Source organism: Sprattus sprattus (assembly GCF_963457725.1).
Source record: "Sprattus sprattus genome assembly, chromosome: 2".
NCBI classification, from domain to species: domain Eukaryota; kingdom Metazoa; phylum Chordata; class Actinopteri; order Clupeiformes; family Clupeidae; genus Sprattus; species Sprattus sprattus.
The window spans coordinates 44082818-44101617 of record NC_137921.1 but is presented as its reverse complement, the minus strand read 5'-3'; the positions used below and the strand labels follow the sequence as shown (position 1 = coordinate 44101617).

At 46.1% G+C, this 18800-nt stretch overlaps 1 protein-coding gene across 1 annotated transcript in view; it reads right to left on the bottom strand.

Moving 5' to 3' along the window:
• rab6ba (RAB6B, member RAS oncogene family a) overlaps positions 1–18800 on the bottom strand; it is a gene marked incomplete at both ends in the record, with an annotated part of 90283 nt that overhangs the window by 18091 nt on the left and 53392 nt on the right. The window contains 2 exons of the mRNA XM_080832279.1: positions 1322–1388; positions 11105–11198. Coding sequence (XP_080688405.1) covers positions 1322–1388; positions 11105–11198 — 161 coding nt within the window. The remainder of the gene's footprint in view (positions 1–1321; positions 1389–11104; positions 11199–18800) is intronic.

Below are 18800 nucleotides of genomic sequence, written 5' to 3'. Positions count from 1 at the left end.
GTGGCAGGCTAAGGTGTGTGCCACCGGCAACAGACGCCACCCTGCCATGAGCTGACTGATGATGGATGGAACCCGGCTCCTGTCACCACACTAAATCACACTTCCGCAGCCCTCTCCATCACACACACACACACACACACGCGCACACACAGACACAGACACAGACACAGACACAGACACAGACACAGACACAGACACAGACACAGACATTCAGTCCTGTCTGCCACACACATAAACACACACACACACACTGCACAAGCAGACAGACACAGACACACACACACACACACACACACACACACACATACATTCAGTCCTGTCTGCCACACCCACACACATAAACACACACACACTGCACAAACACAATCCTGTCTGCCACATATCGCTGTGCACGCAAAGGAACACACACACACGGTTCTATCTGTAACAAGCCTAAATAAGCTCAGCTACAGACCTATTCTTTTGCCTGCAGACATACAGTTTTACAAATATATGCAGTCACACACACACACATACACACACACACACACACACACACACACAGAGACACTCCCACACCCACACACACACACACTGTCATCTGAGATGACTTGCACTCTGACAAAAGCCACCACTCAGAAATACATCTGGCTGTTCTCCACTGGTTCATCTAATTGGACAAGCAGCAGAACACGGGGCTCCTACAACCCTTCACAATCCATGCACACACACGCATATACACAAACGCGCACACACACACGCACACACACACACGCACAGGCGCACACACACACACACACACACACACACACACACACACAGACACAGACCTTGGATCAGACAGAAGAGATCCAACAGAAGCTGTCTCCTTGTTTGCCCTGATTCAAGTTCACCCTTCAGTATAAGAACTCAGCTACCCTTTCAGCCTTTAATCATGCCCTCTATCAGTGTGTGTTAGAAGACACAAGCAGGTATGGTTGCTCCCCTGCCATTTCACGCATACAGCTTAGAGACAGGGGGAGGAGGGGGTTACGTGGTTGAAATGACAGGCTGGCAGTATGAGATCCGATGACTAGTTATAATGTATGCTGTAGGGGTATGAACATGTGGGTACTGACTGAATGAAGGGCTTTAGAATTCCTTGAGGTTGTGAATTAAAGCAAAGCATGTGATGTAAAGCATTTATGGATTGGATTCCTTGCCCTTGTAGTTTGTAAGGTTTGTGGCTTCTTTATTACTTCTACTAGTTCCGCCGCCCACACACACACAGGTGAGAATTACATTCAGGACACGGTTGCACACACCTGTATGCGCGCACACACACAGGGTGTTGAAAGGATACTGCCTTCTTTGCTCATGTCTTGCATGCTGTCCATCCCTGGCAAAGCAGCAGCCACACGCCGAAACAGCTGAAACGAGACATAGAAGGAAAGGCAGAGGAAAATGAAAAAAAGCAGAAAGAGAAAATTACACCCTACAGGTATATTTTCACAATTCAGACAAAAAGGACAGAGGAAAGCAGGGAGAGAGAAACAGATAAGACAAGAAATGGAAAAGGGCTGGGCTACTCCCAGAATTCCAAGCGTCTGCTCACCAGAGAGTCTCCCGGTACTCTCCACCTGTAGACCCAATAAGCTCACTGAGCCAAAACCCCCTCCCAGTATGCACTCTGCTCCTCTCCCAGCATGCACAAGCTACGGTGCCATAAGCACAGCCACACTCCATGAACCCAGTCAAAGCAGGCGGCCATTAAAGTCCACTCTCATGGCACTTAGCAGCAGGGCCCACCTCTTCGTGCCCCTCTGTCTCTCTCCATTCACAGGCCAGGGGTGAGGGTGTCACCGCTCTCAGCCAATTAGAAGCCAGACAAAGCCATGAAGTGCAAAGGAAGGGGCGGGGGCGTGGGTGAGGTCACGGGCTTGTTACCACGGCAATTGTCGTGATTAGCACTCGAAAGCATAGACATGTATAGGTAGACGCCGCCTCCACTGCTTCAGCCCGTTGCCTCTGCGAAACGCGTCGCCGCCATATTGTTACAGGAGCTCTCTGACGTCAGAGGGCTGTCAAACGTGTCAAACAACCGCAAGTTGCCAGGAGCTGCGGTTTATCTGGATACAAATCACGATAACCTTTTACATTTCGCAACCAATTTCATGGAGTATTCAAGGGTTTGTGCTCTACGTGAAGTGTGTGAAAAAGATTTGCCTCTACATTACTTTGAATCTCGCTAGTCATTCATGTGCATGGGTCTATGATAAACGCGCACCTTTCTTGCACAGCTCGTGCACTTTGAAAATACTGAGAAGCTCTATAAACTATCGAAATAGTGCTTCTTTAGTTACTACGTATTGACCATCATTAAGAGAAAGAGCATACATCAAATAGTGAAATACTGGCAGTCAGTGTGTTTTTCATAGTTTAATAGTTCCTTTTCAAGTATGTGCATTAAGAAATGAATGACTGTGCATTAAGAAATTAATGACTCAGTATAATGTGCAATGGAATAACATATATATGATATATATAATATGTGATACAATATAATATAATATATTTTAAGTATAGGTATATATTCATATTCCACAAAATCAGGCTGCACCACATTGCAAAACTGAGCACGCTGCAATTACAGACTGGCAACAGTCGAAAAAAGCTCAGCAAGACGATACTTTTTAAAGGGTTCTAGCCTAGATTAAATTATTATATTATATCATATATTGTGTGAAATTCTATATTGTGTCAATTGCACTGCATAGATCTGAAAATGTTATGAGCATGATTGTATATGTCAAATTGTACAAATGTACAAATATACAGCCGCGGAAAAAATTAAGAGACCACTTAAAAATTATCAGTTTCTCTGGTTTTACTATTTATTGGTATGTGTTAAAGTAAAATGTACATTTTAGTTTTATTCTATAACCTACTGGCAACATTCCTACCAAATTTCAAATAAAAATATTGTCATTTAGATCATTTATTTGCAGAAAAATGGCAATTGGTCAAAATAGCAAAAAAGATGCGAAAGACTGGTGGAGAGCATGCCAAGACACATGAAAGTTGTGATTTTAAATCAAGGTTATTCCACCAAATATTGATTTCTGAACTCTTCCTAAGTTAAAGCATTAGTATTGTGTAGTTTAAAAATGAATATGAGCTTGTTTTCTTTGCATTATTCGAGATCTGAAGACACTGCATCTTTTTTGCTATTTTGACCAATTGTCATTTTTCTGCAAATAAATGATCTAAATGACAATATTTTTATTTGAAATTTGGTAGGAATGTTGCCAGTAGGTTATAGAATAAAACAAAAATGTACATTTTACTTTAACACATACCAATAAATAGTAAAACCAGAGAAACTGATTATTTTGAAGTGGTCTCTTAAATTTTTCCGCGGCTGTATATATATATGTTATATAATATGAATATATACCTATACTTAAAATATATTACATTATATTATATTGTATCACATATTATATATATCATATGTTATTCCATTGCACATTATACTGAGTCATTATATTATATTGTATTATATATATGCTATCAGTGGCGGTCCGTGCATTTCACGACTGGGCCTTCAGCGATGTCCTACACGATGTTAAACTGAGTGAATCCACCTCCTAATACCATCATTATGACGCCATGGCAATTTTCAGGGATTAGTCTACAAAGTTTTATTAAGTCCACCGAAAGCTTTAACAAGTTTGTCCACTAAACATCGCATTGTCCCACCTGCAAAGCAGTTTCATTAAACTTCCCATCCTCGCGATATCCAGTTTTTCTTGAAAGTTCCGTCTTGAAAATGGCGTTGTAATTGTATCAAAAACTGGAATTATCAAGTTGGTGTAAACTAGTTTATTTGAGTTGGTTAATGTAATTATATTTAGTCTTACCAATTGAAACAACTAGCATATAACGATGTACGTCGTTTTCGCATTAGCCAGCTACACTGAGCACTGAAGCACTGCACCGGTCTGCCTCAGTATCCAATCAAAGGACGTTTACGTGTCACGTTCAACGCGAGGAAAGAAATCTTCCGGGCCTTAGTGTCGCCAACGCGAAATCTGATTGGTTGTCACAACTGTCTGTTTCAGTTCATTCAACTTAAATGAACTGAAACAGCCAGTTGTGAAAACCAATCAGATGTACACGGGCCTTCAATGTGAATTCTGAAGGCCTCAGGGAAGATTTCTGTTCTCGGGGAAGATTTCGCGGAGCGTGGCAACACATGATAGCTGAAATATGATTGGATGAAAGCTGTAACATAAATTAACAACGCTGGAAGTTATGAAATGAAGATAATGGACATTGAATACATATTTATGGAAAGAAAATATTAAAATTAAATGTATTTTATTACATTTATTTTCTGATGATGTTTAGGCCAGCAGAGAAGGCCTTGAAGGCCCTGACGGACCACCACTGTATGCTATGTTATTTATATTACAGTTCAACTATTGAGATGTGTATGTATATATTGAGATGTGTATATTTTTACTGCTATAGAAATATATAGCTTTTTTTGTAATGTTGATTTGTGAAATAACTGTGTATTGCCAATTGCACTGTTCAAGGTTTCTTAATGCACATACTTGAAAAGGAACTATTAAACTATGAAAAACACACTGACTGCCAGTTTCTCACTATTTGATGTATGCTCTTTCTCTTAATGTTGGTCAATACATAGTAACTAAAGAAGCACTATTTCGATAGTTTATAGATCTTCTCAGTATTTTCAAAGTGCACGAGCTGTGCAAGAAAGGTGCGCGTTTATCATAGACCCATGCACATGAATGACTGGCGATTTAACTAGCGAGATTCAAAGTAATGTAGAGGCAAATCTTTTTCACACACTTCACGTAGAGCATAAACCCTTGAATACTCCATGAAATTGGTTGCGAAATGTAAAAGGTTATCGTGATTTGTATCCAGATAAACCGCAGCTCCTGGCAACTTGCGGTTGTTTGACACGTTTGACAGCCCTCTGACGTCAGAGAGCTCCTGTAACAATATGGCGGCGACGCGTTTCGCCGAGAAGCAGTGGAGGCGGCGTCTACCTATACATGTCTATGCTCGAAAGCACAAGCTGCTCCGATGAGCGACCCTCTCTGGGGATGGTGACCAGGAGGGGTCATAGACGAGGCAAGAGCCTGAGATCTCTCCCATGGCCGCAAGGGCTAGCCTACACTACACCACTTTATCAAAAAAAAACATAACCCACTGTGATATTTAACAACCTAAAGAAAAACAATAAGGGAAGACCAAGGTTCAATTTTTAAAACAACATCAAAGGTTTAGTGTTTAAAAAATTCTTGCCCTTTTTCTCTGGCGCCACCAAAGAAGAATCTATTTACCCTCACTGCGAACATGCTTTTATTGCATTTTCGCTGAAAGGGATGTATGAAAATGCATTTGTCCCCCCCCCCCCCAACTTGTTTCCAAGCCATAGTGAAATGTGAAGCAGATACTGTATACAACTGGCACCATTTCCCTCTCTGAGCTCCATCAATCACAGCGTTCCAGCCAGCTCTGGATGAAGAACGCAACCATTAGGAAAGCACTGGCAGGGGAGAAAAAAAGGGCAATTTGGTTAACTAGCTCTGGGCGCTTGTTTTTGACAGTGAAAGACGTAAGGGATCCATAAAGACTCACTTTAATGTGGTTGGGACAGGGGACACAAAACACAATACATACAAATTAGTGAAAGACATATATACAACCACACACTGAGATAGAGAGAGAGAGAAAGACAGAGACAGAGAGAGAGGGAGACAGCATATCCCCTGTGCGGTTTCTATTGCACTAAGGAACATTACCTCATCCTCTTAAATTTCATAATAATTGGGAAGATTCAATAACAGACTGTTTCTAAGCCAATTTATGGCCAGGCTTAATCAAATCCCCATTAAAGTTTTGCTTCAAAGGCTCACATGTAGATTTGGAAGATACACGTTGTTGTTCCCAAGCAATCTGAGAGGTCTCTCCTGGCTAGCTCTCACCTATGGCTGATAAATTGCAAATACCATAACCTTGCTAGAGCATGGTTGAAGCAAATCACCCCATAATGTTATCATAATTAGACCATTAAGCTGAATCAATGTAAGCATATACCGGCTCACTAAATGGTTCATTCATACAATTCATCATGCTATTCCCCATCAATTTTAATTCAAACAGATCCACCATCACTAGCTACAATTTTCTCCCATTAAAACACCCTCAACGACCCAAAGAAATATATCAGGCCTAGCGGGATCAATACATGGGTTATCATGGCGCAATTATGTTTTTGAGCCAGTCGGTTAAGCAGTCTTACTGTTCCGGTGGATTATAAAATAAATTGTGTTATCGATTAAAAAAACAAACATCAGATGGTTTCTAAAGGCGGAACAAAAGACACAAAAGAACCAACATACACTGGGACCAGTCTCTGACGACCAAATAAATAATTCCTCTAGCGCGCTGATGGAGATTCAGAGCCTCATTGTTGGAGCTTGATGAATTAAAGAAACACTGAATTACTGAATTACTGCACGGCCTGTTTCTGTAAAGCTAACAGTTAGTTGTAAATAAGCAGCCGAGAACAAGCAGCCTCTCTTTTGCCTGGTAGCCATTGTACGTGGCTACAATGGCCCTCAGAGGAAACACAAACTGAAAGTACAGTGGAGTCTTTCGTGTCAGCATCACCATCTTGTTTGTGTGTGTGTGTGTGTGTGTGTGTGTGCGTGTGTGTGTGTGTGTGTGTGTGTGTGTGTGTGTGTGTGTGAAAGAGAGAGAGTGTGTGTGGCTGTATGTGACTGTGCACATGTGTCTTCACCTATTTGTGGAAGTGGATGTTTGTGAGTTTGTGTAAGCATGAATGTGTGTGTGTGTGTGTGTGTGAGACAGAGAGGGAGAGTCACTGTTTATTTGTGTGTGTTTGTGTGTGCATAGTGTTTGTGCTTCCAAACAGCAAGTGCACTCACTGCTCCATTATCTGCTGCACTGTCATTACTCTGCCGTGCTCCTGGTGTGCAGAGCACCACAAACAACAGGCCTTATGTTCAGTCACTGTAGCCGAGGAGCACCACGCGCACCCCTGCTGGTATACCATCCTTCACCCACATCAGGCCCAAATCAGCATCCATGTCTTTCTCCAGACGGCGAGAAGGTTTAAGGCTTCACTTTTAAGAGTGCTAAACCCTGAGCCTCCCGCTCGTTAAGCAGTGATAACTGAGAGGCTAAGCGCATCAAGGACGCAAGGAGCTGAGTGTCAGAGGGTCGAGGTGCTGAGGAGAGGGAGACTGGCCAGCGGGAAGCAAGCCGGACCAGCAAGCCGTGTTAATAGAGTTCACTCCACTACAATAAGTCTCTGAAATTCTTCTTCTGTAGTCAACCCAGCAAGCAAGCCTCCACAGGCCCTATACGGGCCCCCTTAGGGCTGGCACAAGGGCCCTTTGAGGGCTGCCCATGCCGGGCCCCTGAGCTTTTGCTCATTGGCAAAGTGCCGGCCCCTCATTGCTGGCCCTGCGTGGGCAGCCCTAACACAGCCCACAGGAGCCCTCATAAGGCCCACGCAGGGCCCCTGAGCTTTTGTTCATTGGCCAAGTGCTGGCCCCTCAGTGCTGGCCCTGCGTGGGCAGCCCTTACATAGCCCACAGGAGCCCTCATTAGGCCCACACAGAGCCTGCACTCATTTTTGGCTCATTTATTTATTGAATATATTTATATATAATAGTAAAACATAAAAGTGAAAGTAAAAAACTGGCAGAAACTGGCACACACACACAAACTCTGAATTTGATCTCTGCATTTTACCCATCCAGGGTAGAGACTCACACACTCTGAATTTGATTTCTGCATTTTACCCATCCAAGGTAGTGACACACACACACTCTGAATTTGATCTCTGCATTTTACCTATGCAGGGTAGAGACTCACACACTCTGAATTTGATTTCTACATTTTACCCATCCAAGGTAGTGACACACACACACTCTGAATTTGATCTTTGCATTTTACCCATCCAGGGTTGTGATACACACAGCACACAGTGAAGTGAAGCACAGCACATTTTTCCTGCCGCTTGGGGATTGAACCGATGACCTTACGCTTTCCAGCCCAACACCCTTACCAGTAGTCCACGTGAGCTTTGTCCACCAAAACTCAAAAGTTATACGTTTTCTACCTCGGAGTTTGGTTTGACAAAGCTCAATAATAATAATAATAATAATAATTCATTTTTTAATATTCTTTTCTGTATACAAACACACATACACACACACTTGTATTAATAAAGTCTTTAATTTGAATTCCTTTTGGCTATTGTACATTTCTGACTATACAGATGTTAGTTATGCTGTAACTGCATCCATTTAGATTTGCAGAACAAACACTTTCTATTTTTTACTATCATATATAAATAAATTCAATAAATAAATGAGCAAAAATTGAGTGCAGGCTCTGTGTGGGCCTAGTGAGGGCTCCTGTGGGCTATGTTAGGGCTGCCCACGCAGGGCCATCACTGTGGGGCCAGCATTTTGCCAATGAGCAAAAGCTCAGGGGTCCTGTGTAGGCAGCCCTCAAAGGGCCCTGTGTAGGCAGCCCTCAAAGAGACCTGTGTGGGCAGCCCTCAAAGGGCCTGCGTGGGTAGCCCTCAAAGGCCCTGCATGGGCAGCCCTCAAAGGGCCTGCGTGGGCAGCCCTCAAAGGGCCTGCGTGGGCAGCCCTCAAAGTGGGCAACCCTCAAAGGGCCTGCGTGGGCAGCCCTCAAAGGGCCCTGCGTGGGCAGCCCTCAAAGGGCCTGCGTGGGTAGCCCTCAAAGGGCCTGCGTTAGTAGCCCTCAAAGGGCCTGCGTGGGCAGCCCTCAAAGTGGGCAACCCTCAAAGGGCCTGCGTGGGCAACCCTCAAAGGGCCTGCGTGGGTAGCCCTCAAAGGGCCTGCGTGGGTAGCCCTCAAAGGGCCTGCGTGGGCAGCCCTCAAAGTGGGCAACCCTCAAAGGGCCTGCGTGGGCAACCCTCAAAGGGCCTGCGTGGGTAGCCCTCAAAGGGCCTGCGTGGGTAGCCCTCAAAGGGCCTGCGTGGGCAGCCCTCAAAGTGGGCAACCCTCAAAGGGCCTGTGTGGGCAACCCTCAAAGGGCCTGCGTGGGCAGCCCTCAAAGGGCCCTGCGTGGGTAGCCCTCAAAGGGCCTGCGTGGGCAGCCCTCAAAGGGCCTGCGTGGGTAGCCCTCAAAGGGCCTGCGTGGGCAGCCCTCAAAGTGGGCAACCCTCAAAGGGCCTGCGTGGGCAACCCTCAAAGGGCCTGCGTGGGCAGCCCTCAAAGGGCCTGCGTGGGCAGCCCTCAAAGGGCCCTTGTGCCAGCCCTAAGGGGGGCCATATGTGGCAGCCCGCAAAGGCCCAGCATGGGTTTTCTGGGCAGCTTAGACTTTGTTGGGCTATCCGGTGACAGCCCGCAGTGAAGCCAAAGCTGCAGGCCCCGCTTGGGCAAGCCCACACCGGGCCTGTGTAGGACTGGTGTGGGCTGGCCCTAGCCCACAGTGCCCATACCGGGCCTGTGAAGGATTGGTGTGGGCTGGCCCTAGCCCACAGTGCCCACAGCCTGCCTGCATGGGGCCGGTGGAGGCTTGCTTGCTGGGAATGATTTAGTCTATTCAAGTCATTGTAGTCTAAAGTGACCGCATTTTTGGCTATTCGATTTAGCGGACGCTTTTATCAAAAGCAACTTAAAAGCATAGCCTAGATTAATTTCCATCCATATGTGTGCACCATATGCACAGGTTCCCACTTCCTAATGGTGTTGTTGTTAGGATCTTGCTCTAACAGTTAGCCTATAGGAACAGGACTGACCTGTGAAAGGTTACATGGAGTGAAAGTCAGCTGGGAGGCTGGTGGCTGGATTGGTGGGGTGGTATTTCCTGGCATGGGGAGGACGGTTGAAGATGGCAGCGACAGAGAGGAAGGCAGCCTGCCAGATAAGGTTGATGAGTGAGCACAGGGGAGTGAAAGCATTCCCCACTGCCAGTCTTCAGGGGGAGATTCAGTGCCACTGGCCTTTCTCGTCCAGATAAAAAAATCACCCTGAGACTGTACCGGAAACCATTTATTGGTCTTAAAAAATCTCAGGGTAGCAAAAAGAGATAAAATAGATCGAAGGAAAACACTTAGATTCACAAAACTAGTAGATGCAATTCTTATTTGCTCTGTATTCAGTGTGATATTTCCCGGGGAATGTTGTGACAAAGAGCTTAACAGATTCGCTCATTCGTTCAGCAAATCCTTCCTTCGCAGTCAGTCATTTATGCAAGCAGACGTGTGGTATGCAAAGCCCTTACAATAGAACAGGATGCCTCTGTGGCTACTGGGCCCATCTCCCCCATCATAGACCAGCTCATTTTGATGGCTCTCTAATGGCCATTCAATACAGCAAGCGCCCTGGAAGGAGATGCATGCCGTTTCACAAGGCAACCAGGTTCTGAGGAAGTAGCAGAGACAGAGGGAGGAGCGGGGTCATCGAGTACAGAGGGTTCTTTTATTGGCATTTACTTGCTCGCCATGACGACGGCAGTGGAAAGTGCAATGTGCACGTGCCTCTTCTTCCGTTTCTGCTCTCAGATGGCTTGCTTGCGCGGGATGCCATGGAGGAAGAGGACGGCAGATTTGGACGCACTCTGTGCTTTGGACGTCAGTTCTACACCTCTACGCTCCCCTCCGTGAGAGAGAGAGATAGAGAGAGAGAGAGCACTTAGTCATGGTGACTCACACTCCAGCTGTGCTGAGTGCTGCTGCTGGTGCTCCTGCCCACGCACTCCTCTCTCCAGTCTCTCTCTCAGTCTTATACTCTCTCTTGGCTCTCCCTTTTCCCTATATTTCCTAATCCCCGTCTCTCTCTCTCTCTGTCTGTCTGTCTGCTTTCACCTACTCTCTCTCTCTCTCTCTTCTGTCCTCCTCCATTGTCATTCCTCTTTCAGTGTCCAACCGTCTCTGTTCCCTTTCCTCTCTAAATCTCTCCCCTTTTCTTCCTCTGTTCTCTCTCATTCTCTCGGTCTCTCTCCAACTTCTAGTGTGACGCAGCAGCTGAGAGGGGCGGGGCCCGGGGCCCGAGAGGACCGATGGAGGGTGGTGTTGTTTGCGGCTCCTCACCTGTTTGACATTGTAGCCCGTCTTGGCGCTGGTCTCAATGAACATCACGCTCAGCTCCTTGGCACGCTGCTCCCCCTCCTCGATCGTGATTTGCCTGTGAACAAGGGAGAGGGGATGCCGTTATGGAGTAATAATGAACCGTCAGGATCCAGATGTAAAATGATGCAACTCCAAGAAGGGACTACCGTATATGCGTATGTCCTTTACACAACATACATGTAAATGTCATGTGAATAAATCATTCAGATATCAGATGCCAACATGTAGGACTTATACATATGGCCCTTTAGGATCACCATTTATTTGATGCGTACCTAATGCATGAGCATCTATGCTGGTGATATCTGATTTAAATCGGATGAAAACAAATGTAGATGACTGTTATTTAGCACACAAAGAGCATCTCTTAAATGATTAAGGTGGATAACTGCAGAATACCAAGGATGAAATCTCTACCACCACCTATGAATTCACTTTGCAGTTACTTTGCTGCTTGCAGTCACAACAGAAACTACAGAAACGAATGTCACTCTCTTCATTTCACACCAACCAAAGGATGAACAGCCATGATAATCAGGCCGTTTATCTCCATTTGACGTGACAGAGGTCTCAACACGAGTTCCTCTCCGCTGCAGTCGGTAAGTTAGACACTTAGAGTGAGGTACTGTCTGGCTTCATGGTTCTGAGATACTCAAACAGCATCAGCACAAAGACACATACACACACACACACACACACACACACACACACACACACACACACACACACACACACACTCACACTCACACATGCATGCACACACACACACACACACACACACACACACACACACATATCCGCTCACACACACACACACACACACTGCCCTGCTCCAGTAATTAATTGATGGAGAAAACTGATTAACGGCTTTATAGGCTGGCACATTAATTAATCCACGTGTATATGACACACTTGTGTATTAATCCATGTGTGGGGGTACAGAGAGAGGGGAAAAGAGACAGAGACAGAGAGGAAGAGAACACAAGCGAGAATGAAAGCAGTGTGTGAGAGGAAGACACACACTGAGAAGGAGAATGGAGTGAGAGAAAGCAAGCAAGTGGATGAGACACGCAGAGAGCGATAAAGACGATCAGAAAAGAGATGAGCTCCTCATAAGAAAGAGAAGGAGGGAGACATGCAGAGAACGAGTCAGAGAAAGAAACAAGATAAACAGCTGCAGATGAAAGAGGAGAGTGGCGTCGCCCTGCTCACAGTCCTCTCCTCTTCTCTTCTTCTCTCGGTTAGCACACCGGTCTGTAAGTGTGTGTGTGTATGCAAGGGATAATGGGAAAGAAAGTGAAAAAAGCTCTGTGTGTGTGGGGGTGGGTGAAAGAAAGAGAGTGTGTGTGTGTGTGTGTGTGTGTAAGTGTGTATATTAATGTCTACATAGGCATGTATATAATTGTAAGAGTGTGTGCGCACACATTGGGATGGCTGGGCTGGGCTCGCCACAAGGACACACACACACACACACACTCATGACGTAACCAGTCTGAGTCCTTTGTTCTCTTTGCAGAAATAGAGGGAGTGAAAAACTGGGAGAGAGAGAGAGAGAGAGAGAGAGAGAGAGAGAGAGAGAGAGAGGGTGAGAGAGGGAGAAGGTAGAAAAAGAGAGAGAGGGGCTGAGAGATAGAGAGAGGGGCTGAGAGAGAGAGGGAGAAGGAGCAACATTAAAGTGCTGCCTTCATTTCTCAGACACAGTCTCTTCCCCACCACACACCCTCCCTCCACATTCATGTCCACCACTTTAAGTGATGGAGTCTTGCCAGCAAAGCATGGGGCCTGAGCAACAGCCTGGTTTAAGTGAGACCTGATCCGCTTGACCTCCTTCTCATCTCGCCAATCTCTGCCAGCGAGCCGCTCTCACAAGTAAACAAACATCAGTGTCCAGACAAGTGATTGGGCATGGTGATTTCCCCCCAACACATGCGCCCACATCAGAAAGAGATAGCCCTGGGTTTGCAAACTCAAGTCGTCCTCTCCATATTGGCACCACAGACCTGACACGCATCGGGTGATGAGCCGTGATGGCTGAAGATGGCTATAGTTTTGTTTTCATCAGTCTGTCTGGGCACAAAACCATCGCTTTGAGCAGCACACACAAAAAAAGCAGCGGTGATGTCTGCAGCAGCGTTGGTGTTATCTGCGTGGGTGTAAGTGTTGGGCATGCGGTGCAAATCTCTCCATCTCTCAGAGCGTCTCTCTCTCACTTCATACAGCCCATCTCATCATCCCTCTGTCAGTGCAGTGATGGACTCTAATCTTACGCTCGAACGGTGGCTGTCCTGGAAGCCTAAAAGAGAGTCTAGTGACCGCCGACAGTGATACCCTGGCAGTGATGTAGTTATACATCACACAACACACACACACACACACACACACACACACACACACACACACACACACACACACACACACACACACACACACACACACACACACACACACACACACACACACACACACACACACCACACATACATTCACAGACACCTGTTTACCCCCAGCTGTTCTACTCCATTCTTTGTCTCCCCAATGCTACAAGGAAAGCAGCTGGAGCTGTTCAACACTATAAACTATGAAAGCAACATCATTTAAACAGCTATGAGACTAAAATATCTTTTTAAATGTGCAGATCAGACAAAAACTACCCCCAACCGATAAGGGGGTCTCATTCTTGCATTTTTTTTTCAACCCACCATCAAAGTCTCTCAACCCCACTCCCCTCCAAAAACAGCTCTCCAGCTGAGGTGAATCTCCCCCCCCTCGCACACACACACACACACACACACACACACACACACACACACACACACACACACACACACACACACACACACACACACACACACTTGCCCAGTAGGTTCACACCAAACTCTGCCAAGCTCTGCATCTTTTGTTCACTGTAAAAAAAGAGCACCCCCACCACCACCACCACCATCACCTACACCCTCCTCAGGGAAGGGACGAGGTGACAGCTGAGATGAAATATAGAGCAGGCATACGAAGCACACAAAAGTATGAAAATATGGTGCCTTTTATTTGCAGGACGTGAGGGTATCCCGTGGGTTTGGCAGCAAAAAAAAATCAGCCAAACTTTTTGGAAAACCTGTCATGACGCCTCGAGAGATTCTTACACTGCTGTGTTTTTTTTCTCCTTCATCTGCACTTTTAATACTTTTGGGTCTGACACCATTGCTTTTGATTTGCTGATGTGACCTTGAGGGAAAAACAGCAACGTGAAAGACTTGAGAAGAGAAATGGGATTGAAAGTGTTATCTGTCGGCTGCCGGGGCAGACAGATGAAAAGAAGAAAGCATGGCGTACTTCAACAGTTCATCCTCAAGCAACCACAGAAACCATTACTTTGGTAGTGGTTGCCATGATGTAATCAATGTGGCTGAGGCGCACGCAGACTACTTGGGGTCGTGAATTAACCTGAACAAAAATGAAAGATACATGAAATCTTGTCAACGTATATCGTCAGCTGTATCTGTTGTTGTCTTTGGTAGTGTGTGCGTGTGTTCTAACCCATCATGAGTATGTAGGGGGGGGGTCTGTGGTCTGGGACACCAGAAACTGCTCACTGCTCTCTCTCTTTGCCTCTCTACCCCTCACCCCTACTCTGATAGCCAGTCACCGTGCCATGCTGCCAGCAGTGGAGGTCACGGATGACAACTCAAAGCACAGGTGTGGACTGCAGTCAGCTCAGACTCCAGTGAGGCCTGTGTAAGAGGCCTTTTCGGAAGGGCTCTGCACACGCCGCTTGGCCTGAGCCTGGCATCATCCACTCCAGCTGAGGGTAAGATCGATTGCAGCCTCCTCCTCCTCGGACTCACTCATGGGTGAGAAGAGAGGGAGGGAGGGAGGGAGGGAGGGATGGAGCCCTTTGGTAGGGTTTTGTTTCAGGGAAGTAGTTCCAGGAGACATTGAATGGAGACATTTGTCCTCGTAACAGTGTGAACTTCTCTTCCATTTCAACAGCGGTATAATTCAATGTGAAGCAGAACGGCCTATCTGACATAATAAAGATGTCCTTACATGAAACGACCAAAATGCTAATTCTCTCTCTCTTTCTCTCTCTCTCTCTGCTAGGAATATAATTGACTTTTTGGATAAAAACAAGGCTTTCATTCTCTCCCATTAGGATTTGAATTAGAGCTGTTTGTTTGTGGACAGGTCCAAACGGCTACTTTTTGCTGTGGGCGTCCGCCACACTCTGCCAGCGACATATCTGAGGTGACACCATCACAGATATCTGGAGTGGACTGTGACCATCTGCTCTCCTCGGCAGAAACTAACTTTCTCTGGAGGAAAGCTATAGACCGACAGGCCAAGAAATAAAAAAAAAAATCCTCATGACAACAGCACACCACAAACAAGTCAAGAAAGAAAGCCAGAGAGAGCGAGAGAGAGAGTGAAAAAAACTGAGAAAGAGAAAAGAAAAACAAATCACTTTCTCTACCACATGAAAACAAGACTTGTGTAAACAAAATCCTGATAGCATTTAAAAAAAAAAAAAAAAAAAACAACAGAAAAAGGGAAAAAGGAATCTTCACCCTGGCTGAATTAAAATGCAGCCCCATCTGCAGTTACAATTTAGACGATTGATACATTATTTTGCAGGAAGTGCCTTTCAGACGACTACAAACGCTGCTGTGTCTCAGAGCATAACAAATAAGCTAATGAGCATAACAAAGAATGTTTATTAGTGACACAAAATTACACAGAGGAACACTGAAGCCAGAAAAGAAGAGTGCAATTTCCCCAACATCTCTCTCTCTAACTATATTTCTCTCTCTCTCTCACTCTCTCCTCCTTTCATGTTTCTGCTCATCCTCCGTAGTGAGGCTCATGACAGGTCGGCCATCCCAGCCGTCACGCACCCTTCACCATGACGAGGGGGCCCTGCTCTGAGCTCTTAAGCGGTATCTCCTCTGCACAGGCAGCTCTGCGGACGGCCCAAAGCCTGGGGCTTTATTAGAATCTCTGTCCTGCCCTGCCTCTCTCCGTCTCCTCGTCTCCTGAGTCCACTAACCGAATTGGGCCCAGGCTTTGCCCAGAGAAAGAGGTAGAAGAGGAAGAAGAAAAAGAACAACAACAACTTATAAAAATGCCTGACCCAGCACTTCTGCCCAAGTCCCTCACATCAATCAGGCGCAGAGGCTGGGACAAGGCCAGGCTGGGGGGGGGGGATGTCAGAAGAGAGGAGAGAAGGGAAGAGAGAGAGAGAAAGAGGGAGGAGAGAGAACAAATAAGTGCGAGTGTTTGCGTCATTCCAAGGCGCCTTGGTAAACCAAAAACATCTTAACTGTGAATGCAATCCTTTTTCTTTATGAAAAGGGCAGGGAGGTCAAGGATAGACAGAGTGGCATTGATGGCAGTAATAAAGAAAGACAGAATGAGAGAGAGACCAACTAAAAGAAAGACGAGAAAGACACCCGGTGAAGGAAAATAAAGAAGTGTGGGGATTGGGAGTGCACATCAAGCACACCACCCAGGATGAAATAGTAGCACGCTGTCATACTGGGTCATGTGAGGAGAGACTGGGGGTGCGAGCGTGGATCTGTGGGCTGGTGGAGCTGCGATATGTAACACACTTTACAGTCCTGAGTCTCTCCTCTTTAATCCTGGCTGACATGATTCTGTTCCCTGCTGCTGGATTAACACACCAAATTTAATTTGTACCAGATTAGATGTATTGCGTTTGTTCATTTGTACATGCTTTCTGTCCCTCCTGCTCCACATGCCCACACACCACACACACAAATTACACCAAAATCTATTACAGGCTCAATCAATGAAAGTTCCAGGCAGGCTTAAACAGTAAGAATTAATCCCTCTTTTTCTCTCCCACACCTCCCCCTATTTTCTCTCTCTCCCTCTCACACAGCCCCCCCCCCCCCTCATCTTCCTCTCATTCCTCTCTCTCTCTCTTTCTCTCACAGCTTCCCTCACACTCCAGTTCTCTTCTACAGCTTCCCTCTCACCTCCTCTCTCTCCATCCCTCCCTCTCTCTCTCCCTTCCCCTCTCTCTCTCTCTCTCTTATTCCCACCTCTCCTCCACTGATGTTTGTGGAGAGCTAACCACGTTCATTATCACCCCCGTTATTCCCCTCCGTGAGCCTACCCTGCGATGTCACATTTCATTACAGTAGTGCAGACGACGCCCGAGCGCCGTAGCAACCATATTCAAATGGATTCCTCACCACGCACTGCTGAGCCCTCTAGACTCGCTATCGATCTTGAATATGATTAATTACCTACGCATTGATGGCCCTTCGCCAAAACACTGTCCCAACTTTCACATGAAGTGTCAAGCATAGACCTGGCGGAGAGAGAGAGGCGCCTTTGGAATGCTAATGGATTCTCAAGTGTCACTTTTTGGGAGGGTGGAGGCGTGAGTTTGGCTAGTTTCACGTGTTGACAAGAATTTTTGAAGAAACAACGCGAAACGATACCAGTCCTTTTTCCTTAAAAAAAAGTACGGGCAAAGTGCTGGTGATATTGTACTCACTAATGTATCACAAGGAACTTTAATAAGAAATGACTGCTTTCAATGTGATAGCAATTTTCGATAAGTCAATAGTTATGGGATAGGTTGTGAGGAAGCGATGAGAGAGGCGAGCTGTGTGATGGTCAGCACGATGCTTAATGGCTGCAGCGAACGACCTCTGACCCTGGTGAGCAACAGAGGCAGCAGAGCGGAGCAGATCACTGGACCTCGCTGACCATCCACTGCAGCAGTCAGGCATCAAGGGGAGGAGACAGGGCGAGCTGATGAAGCAGAGGATTCACGGGATGGGTGACTGCCAAAGAGTACGGTTAGGAAGCTGTGAGGGTTATTCATATTGATAATGAGGGAAATATTCAATCCTTCCGTACCTTTTCCTGTTCATATTTTTCTTTTTCTCTTTGTTTCTCTCTCACTCTCTCTTTCACACACACACATCTCTCTTTCTTCGTAAAGCACACACTCTCATCGGCACATATTCATACCAAACATTATATCAGCACTAAAAACTGCACATTACGGGGACTAATTGGCTCACGGGCATCGGACATCAGCACTTTTCTACACAGCTGGTGCTGCTCCTACTGAGGCAGTGAGGGGGAAAAACCAGCCACAGACTCCATCGCAGAAGTTAAACAGTCAGAGCAAAGCAGTCTAGCCTATACTTTATCATTGGGAGGCAACAGCCAAACAATACCCTTATGCTGCACATCCACACAGTACTCTCTTTGCCCATCATGAGCAGGATATACATAAAGAGATGTGTCCGGCTCCTGTAGACAGAGCATTTGTCATCTTACTCTCTGAACGTGTCTCATTGGCCAACGAAGCTTTGGCAGTCAGTGCTAGGGCATAAAATGTGCTTCACTACTGCTGCCTTTACCAGTGAACCAGGTAGAAGAAAAGGTAATGAATGCTACGAAATGCTACTAGCTGCAGTGATGAGCTTGCAGGCTAACAAGCTTGTTCTGCTTTCCACATCATCGCAAGGATGACCCATCAAACCCATGCTGGCCTCCAATTAGCTCCATGCATGCACGTCACATGGCCAGTGGAGAAGGTGACGACCGAGGACAGTTATCTCCGAGGTGACGGAGGCCGGCCTGGTTTTACCAATTACAGCTGACGTGCCACATTCACCCT